Raw genomic sequence first — 8140 nt, forward strand, 5'->3', positions numbered from 1 at the left:
GTGGAGATGCAGGGGTGAAACCCAGAGAGGAGGGTTATCAATGGTGCCACAAGCAACAGCTGCAACCCACCCTACACCACTTTCACTAGCACTGGACACTTCCAGGCTCCTGCCCACCACCAGATGCAGCAGTTAAAGGTTAGCTCTCCAAGAACTATAATGCCATCCATTGTAAGTCAATGTCCTGCACTCTTAACACATTGAACAATCTAAAAAGCTAATAATAGGAAAATGATATAAACAACACATGGCACCTTAAGTACTCAGTGGATTATTTCATGACTGATAAGAGTATAAATCTTCAGTAAACAATCACAAAGACATGTAAAATCTTTTTTCCCTCTCATTGTTAGTTTCAAATTGACCTAACAATGAAATCCAAGGAAATGGAAGAATACACAGAAAAACTGACTGAAGACATACAAGAAAATACAGAAAAACTAATGAATGCCCTGAGAAATAAAACTAAAGATGACTGAAACTGAAGCCCTAAGTAAGAAAATAATGGAAACTTGAGATATAAAAGATCAATGGAGTAGAAAAAATTATAACAAAAACTGTGGAAGTAGAAAAGACCGAATGGAACGTCAAATTAATAGCCTCTAAGATAATAAACAAAGACATTCATGGAAGAAAGACAAATACAAAGGAAAAAGAAGAGGAAACACTGAGAATTATCCCACTATATGAGTAAAGGTAACAAGAATAATGAGTAGTCTAGAAGGAGAAAAGGGAATAGGAACTTAAAAAAGTAATAGGGGAAGAGCTCTTAAACCTGGAGAAGGCACTAAATACATGTTTATGAAGCTAAAAGAACAAGGGGTCACTTAAATGTAATGAGACACACCAAAACAAATAGTAGTGAAACTTCAAAGAATTCAAAACAAAGAAAGAATACTCAAAATAGCCAGATACCTGACTTCACTGAGGAAACACTACAGGCAAGGAGAGAACAGGAAAACATGATCAAATAAAGATAAAAAAAACTTCAAGTGAAGAATAATCTATCATCCAAAGCTCTCCTTCAGACATGAAGAAGAAATAAAAGGTCTCAGAAAACAGAAGCTGAAAGGGTTTGAAAACATTAGACCTTCCCTCCAAGAATTAGCGAAAGGAGCTCTCATATCTAAATTGGAGTGAAGGACATCCACAAGCATGAACAAGGAAACAGAACCAGAAAATTAGGACAAAATGACAGTAGCAAACCCTTATATATCAATAATCACTATGAATGGAAATGGACTGAACTCACCAATCAAAGAGCACAGAGTGGCCGGTTGGATCAGAAATCCAACTTTCTGCTGTCTCCAGGAAGTGCAACTGAGTTCCAAAGATAAACAGAGTTGGAAAACAATCCCACAAGCAAATGGGACTCAAAGGAAGGCAGGGACAATCATATTCATATCAGATAAAATTCATATCAGATAGATTTCCAGCTAAAAAAGATAACAAGACACAGGGATGGACATTATATAATGATTAAAGAGAACAACACATCAGGAGGATATAACACTCATCAATACATTGTCACCAGTGCAGGAACATCAAAATATATAAGGTAATCATCAAATCTAAAACCAGACACAGGAGAAACACAGTGGTGGTTGGGTATTTCACAACTCCATTTTCACCAATGGACAAATCAACCAGTTAGAAAATAAACAAGGACACAATAGCCTTTGACAAAGATTTAGACCACACAGGTTGAACAGATATTTATAGGGCGCTGCATCCCCCCAAAAGCTGAGCATACATTCTTATAAAGGGCATGCAGGACATTCTCCAGGACAGACCACATGTTGGGATACAAAACAAGTATCAATAAATTAAAAAAGACTGAAATCATAACAAGAATCTCTTCTGATAACCATGGTATTAAAATAGAAAACAAGCAAAAAGACGGAAGAAACTCCGACTGGGTTCATGACAGAAATAAAACATACTTTCAGACAAATGGAAATGAGCATACAAGATACTGCAACCAACAGGACACAGCAAAAGCAGCACAAAGAGGAGAGCAGAGAACAATAAATGTCCACATCAAGAAACAAGAGCAAAATGAAACAATCTTAGTTCTCATTTTGAGGAACTATAAGGAGAAGAAGCCAAGCCAAAGCCAGTAGAAGGAAATGAACAAAATGAGAGTAGAAATAAATGAAGTAAATTCTCAATGTCCAAACGATTAAGGAAACCAAAAGCTGGTTCTTTGACAAAATAAGAAAAATGGGCAGACTTTTAGCTAGTCTCACAAAAAAGGGGTGACAAATCTAAACAGAATGAGGAATGAAAAAGTTACTCGATTTCTGATGACTCAGAAATTTAGATGTTCTAAAGATTTCTATGAACATAGAAGAGAAGGACAAGTTCTTAGAACACAGTCATCTGAGACTGAATCAGAAAGGAAGTGAAAACCTGGACACCAATTACGTGCAAGAAAATTAATACAAAAGTCCCCTGAAATACAAAAGTCCAGGACCAGATGGTTTCACCATTGAGTTCTACTAACCTTTAAAGAGGAGCTAATACCTATCCTTCTCAAACACCTCCAAAAAATTGAGCAACAGAGGATATTTCCAAACACATTTTATGAGGCCAACTATAATGTAATAACAAAAATAGATGAGGATATCACAAAAAGAGACAACTACAAGACAGTGGCAAAAATCTTAAACAGACCAAATTTAGCAATCTTTTAAAAAGGATCATACACCATAATCAAGTGGAATTTAATCAAGTGGAATTTATTTCACAGAAACATGATTTTCAACAGTTGAAAATCATCAATGTAATTCTCACCATTCCATAAAAGTAAAGACCATAACAAAATAAAGGCCATCCATATACAATACATCTACAGGTAACTCAGTTTGACCTGAAAAACTGAAAGATCTCCTACTAAGAGCTGGTACAAGTCAAGGATGTCCACTTTGTTCAACACAGTACTTGAAGTTCCAGTTAAAGCAACTGGGAAAGAAAAGGATAGTAAAGGAATCCAAATTGGGAAAGAAGTAGTAAAGTTGTCCTTACTTGCAGATGACATGATAATACACATAGAAAACCCTAACGACTCAAAAAACTATTAGGGGAAAAAAAAAAAACATGTCAACAAAATGGGCGATTACAAAAATCAAAGTACAAAAGTTGGCTGTCTGTTCAGTGATCTAGAAGAAAAAGGAATCAGAAAAAAAAATCCTATTTATAATTTTGCATTATAAAGAATTAAATGCCCAAGAGTGACTTTGACAAAGTAGATGAAAGATCTGTGCAATGAAAACTATAAGATATTTTTAAAAGAAATAAAAGAAGATGCAATGAAATGGAAGGCTAGCCCCAATTCATGGACTGGAAAAACAACATTATTAAAATGACCACCTTACCCAAAGCAATATAGATCCAACACAATTCTTACCAAAGTTTCAATAGCATTATTCAAAGATATAGAATAAACTATTATTATTGACTCTTGTCCTTTTGGCTAAGACCAAGTGTAGAACAAACCTTAATATAGGCACATGGAACCACAAAAAATCCCAAACAGGCAAAGCAATACTGACCAAAAAAACCGGCACCTCTTAGGAAAGCTCATCTACGACAAAGAACTTAAGAGTATACACTGGACAAAGGAAACCACCTTCAACAAGTAGTGTTAGAAGAACTGGATGGTATATGCACAAAAATGAACTCAAAATGGATAAAAGACTTGAATGTATGACCTGAAATCATAAAAGACATAGTAGAGGGCTTTTCCTGGTGGCACAATAGGTTAAAACACCTCATTATGAAGCTCTCCAAAGCCACAGTAGCACAAGTTCAATCCCTGGCCAGGGAGCTGACCCACATGGCGTGGCAGACCTCTCCTGACCTGCCTGCTGCAACCTCAGCAGTGTACTTTGTCAGTCTGCCTGTTCTGCTCCCCACTTGGTCTCTGGTGAATCCTCTCACCCACCACACCTCTGACCGGTATTCCAGCTCTTTAAACATAAATCAATAAATCTTAAAAAAAAAAAAAAAAAAGAAGAAGAAGAAGAAGAAAATATTGGCAAGACACTCCATAATACAGGTTTCAGTGAATGTCTTTATGGATTCATCTCCAACAGCAGGAAAAATAAAAGAAAATATGAACAGTTGAAACTAGTTCAAATGAAAAATTTCTGCACAGGAAAAGACATTCTTGCTAAAATAAAAAGACACTCTATTGAATGGGAAAGAACCCAACAAAAAGTTGATATCCAAGATCTACAAAGAACTCATATAACTCACAAAAAGAAAATCAAATAACCCAATGAAAAACGGAGAAGATAATCCAAGTACTTCTCTCCAAAGACATACAGATGGCAAAAAGCACATGAAAAAAATGTTCATCACTTATCATCAGAGAAACGGAAATAAAAATCAAAACCATAATGAGATACCAAATCATACCTGTGTGAATGGCAAAAAGACCAGACACTAGTTTTGGCAAGAATCTCGACAAAAAGGAACTCTCTTACACTTTTGGTGGGAATGTAGACAGGTCCAGCCTCTGGGCAAACAGTATGAAGGCTTCTCAAAATATTAAAAATGGATTTACCATATGACCTAGCAATTTTACTTGAATGCAAAACACCAACTCAAAAGGAAGTATTTACTCTTCTGTTCATTACCTCACAATTTACAATAGCCACACTACAGAAACAGCCTTGGTGATCAAAGACAGATGAGTGGAGCAGGATATGGTAGTATATATAAGATGGAAAACGACCCATTTATTAAAAAAAAAATAAACTCGACTATTGCATAGTATCAAATAAAGCTAATAGAGGGAATTATGCTAAGCAAAATAGTTCAGAGGGAAAAACACAAATACCAGATGTCACTTATATGTGGAATATAGAGAAACAAAAAGGGTCATAAAAAAGCCAAGACAATAACAAATCCTTGAAATCTGATGGTAGAATTGAGGCTACCATAGATTAAGGTAGAGAGCAAAGTGGGGAGACTGTGCTAGGGGCCTCTGGGGAGATCCTACATCTCCAGATTAGAAACAATGTTACAAGTATACCATTACCTCAAAAAGAAAGAAAGTGTTAACACAGGAGAAATAACTGACAAAAAAAAAAAAAAAAAAAGGAAGAAAGAAAATTTCAACCCTGTTGTGTTTTTTCTTAGGAACTTGAAATCCTTGAGTAACAAAGCTGGGCAATAAAGTATGAATAAGAATGCTCAGTAATTTTAAATCAGCACATGATTACTTGAGGGACTGTTCTTATCTATAAGGTGGTAAGTTCATGAAACATGTCCATTTGATTAAACAATGGATGAAATGAAGAATTAATAAACATGTAAGATAACTACTGAGTTTGCTGAAGAGCACAAAGCTCTTTCTATGGCAGAGATAGTCTTTAAGTGTGATGTAAACTTTTATTAAACAACAATCTCTTCCCAGAAATGACAAGGAATGGCTTTCTGATTTCTTTCCAAAACAGCTCAGTCACAGGCAAAGCTAATTTCTTGTCTGAGTACACCACTAACAGGTCAGGAACAGCAGTTCCATTGTCAACACATCTAGCAAGGGCTTTAACCTAGATGGTCCTAAAGTCTAAGAATTTTTAAGAATTATAGATTATAGATTTTTACCTTAATACTTAAAGTGCAGAGTACCTCCATGTTGTCCCTGATATCTTACAGACTCACTGTTCATACAAAAGATGAGCTAGCAATATAGGCCACCCTTCCAATATAGGTATATTCATATAGGAAGCATGTTTTCAGCACATCTTAGTCATATTAAAACCCCCGTAGCAAACCACAAAAGGAAAACTGGATGTTAACAGGAATGACTTTTGTCCACTTTACCCCCTTAGTCCAATGTTTTACTTACCTGCATTTAATGCTTCAGCATTTATTGGCTTTTGATGTGACTTTATAACTGACTTTAAGTGGGAGTGAGACAGACCTTACATGCTTTTGGGAGGCCTATTCTTTGTTCTCCCAGAAAATAACCTTTAAGGCAAAGCTTGAACTATCCTAGGCTACCTGGTGAAGAGCCCCTGTTTGCTCCCCACTCCACAACTATAGGATGGCTCTGGTCATCTGGAAGGCACTCACCAGGGTGACAATGGCACATTCAGCTGTCAGTTGAGCAGCACTGAACAGTGTCCGAACAAACCGGTAAATCTGCTTCTGCTCTGGGTTGTGTTTGTCATAATCTGGTGGCACTTCGGATTTCTGAGGAAGGAAATATTTTCAGAAGACTGGCCATCCCATGAGAGCAAAAGAGAAATAATCAAACAATACTGTGAAAAGAAGAGATTACCGAAAGAGGGTGAAGGTTTTCATCAAAAATATCTAAGAGCATCCTTCCATCTGGGTCCCTAGTGGGAGAAAGAATAGAAAATGGAGTTTACTTTCTGTAAGGATGACTATCATTTAAGATAATTTTGGTCCAACTGTATTGCAAGAAACAGAAGGCTGTGCAAAATGTAAGAAATGCTGCCATTTGTTGAGTAACTTTTTGTGTATATAAGTCATATTAGTTATTAGTTTGAACTGTGAGAAATTGTGAACCATGCTTAGTTGAAATAAAAGTAAAAATCTAGTTTTTAACTTTGTAAGTTTTCAAATGACGTCAATTTAAGCAAAGAACTTAAATTTCTTCAACATGTTGCTGTGAGCAAAAGCTGATGAAACTTCTTAAGTCATAATACATGGTAGTTGACAGGAAAGAAATTCAAAGGTTAGTAATAGGCATTCAATATGTCCTAGAAATTAATGTGAAGCTTTCACAAAAACACAACTCAACCATTCATTACTTAGGAGGACAACTCTACAATCCGATCTAAAAATTTACAATCTGCATACAAATAGAAGATTGAGAACAGTACATGGCTCAGTTTTCATGTCTGCATAACAGAAATTGTTTTTAAAGCTTTGAGTGTTTATGACTGTGCTCATTTTTACTAGCCTATCTATATAAACACAGACAGCAAAGACTTAGATAAACCCAAGAAAAACACAGGTTCAACAGGCAGACTGGGGGTGGGAGGTATAAAGGGGGGTTGAACATATATAGACAGGTTATTCTGGGTGCACCTAGTTATACTTGTTTTACAAAGACCCAGGCTAGGACGAATGAGCTGAGCCTTCATCTCACTAAAGACCTCAATGTGAGCGATAAAGCCTGGCCCAGCATTCTATTTTCTTGGGTAGTTCAGCCCTGTTTAATTTTCTTAATAAATAAGAGAGCCCCCATAAAGTCATTCAGTACCTTAGAGAAACATTCACCAGAAGTAATTTTAAAAACAAAAATGTTGGTTCAAAAATATAAGAACCTGAGCTAAAATGACTCTGGGAATAAATGAACTCCTCTGAGAAGGGGATTTCCCTTCAGTTCCATTAAAATCTCTGTATCCCCCCTGAATAGCACCATCTCTATTAAACTAATCATCTGTCACCAGCTCTGAAGGTCGGGCCGGTATGATCCCCCAAGGAAAAAAACCTGTAGGCAATCATGTCACCTCTTCCCAAGAGACCTTCAGGCCACAATCTATACATTAGTCCTGCCTGTCTACAGATGCTCACTTTTTCAGTTGGAATTTCTCTACTTCCACTCAATTAGTTCTGGCCCAAATCCAACCTAGCCCAGCATACCATAAAAGGACTGAGTGATATTTTGCTTGGATTCACTTCCCAATTCTCCAGTTTAACAGTTGTATAATCTCAGCCAAATTATTTAATCTACCTCTGCTTCAGGAAGATTAAATAGTTTAGCTGTAAAATGGAGATAAGATCAATATCACTTCATGGAGTTGTTAACAAAGTAAGAGGCAAAGTTTAAAAGGTTGACCACAGTGGCCAGACTAAGCATTTATTAAGTCAGCTCTTATTTTCATACTATAAATTAATGTTGGGATCCATACTAGTCTAAAAACTAAAAAAATCACATAGAGATACTACAGTAAAACTGATTTGAGTATTTACCAAATTGATTTCCATTTCGTATCTGAGCGCTACTAATGGCAATAAATTGTTATTTAAGACAAGTATTTTATTTTTATTTATTTTTATTTATTTAATTATTACAAAAGTTTATTTTTACATCATTTTGCACATTTTTTTTTCCATCTCGATTGTAATCCCCGTGGGTTTCCCATCACCAAAT

At 36.0% G+C, this 8140-nt stretch overlaps 1 protein-coding gene across 1 annotated transcript in view; it reads right to left on the bottom strand.

Moving 5' to 3' along the window:
- The window catches only part of CCNY (cyclin Y), a 151471-nt gene that overhangs the window by 22102 nt on the left and 121229 nt on the right, over positions 1 to 8140 (bottom strand). Inside the window, exons 6-7 of the mRNA XM_004691142.2 lie at positions 6296 to 6353; positions 6088 to 6207 (exon numbers count right to left, since the gene is read on the bottom strand). Of these exons, the coding sequence (XP_004691199.1) occupies positions 6088 to 6207; positions 6296 to 6353 (178 nt within the window). The remainder of the gene's footprint in view (positions 1 to 6087; positions 6208 to 6295; positions 6354 to 8140) is intronic.

The sequence above is a fragment of the Condylura cristata genome, unplaced genomic scaffold, assembly GCF_000260355.1.
Source record: "Condylura cristata isolate star-nosed mole 26May11 unplaced genomic scaffold, ConCri1.0 scaffold00030, whole genome shotgun sequence".
NCBI classification, from domain to species: domain Eukaryota; kingdom Metazoa; phylum Chordata; class Mammalia; order Eulipotyphla; family Talpidae; genus Condylura; species Condylura cristata.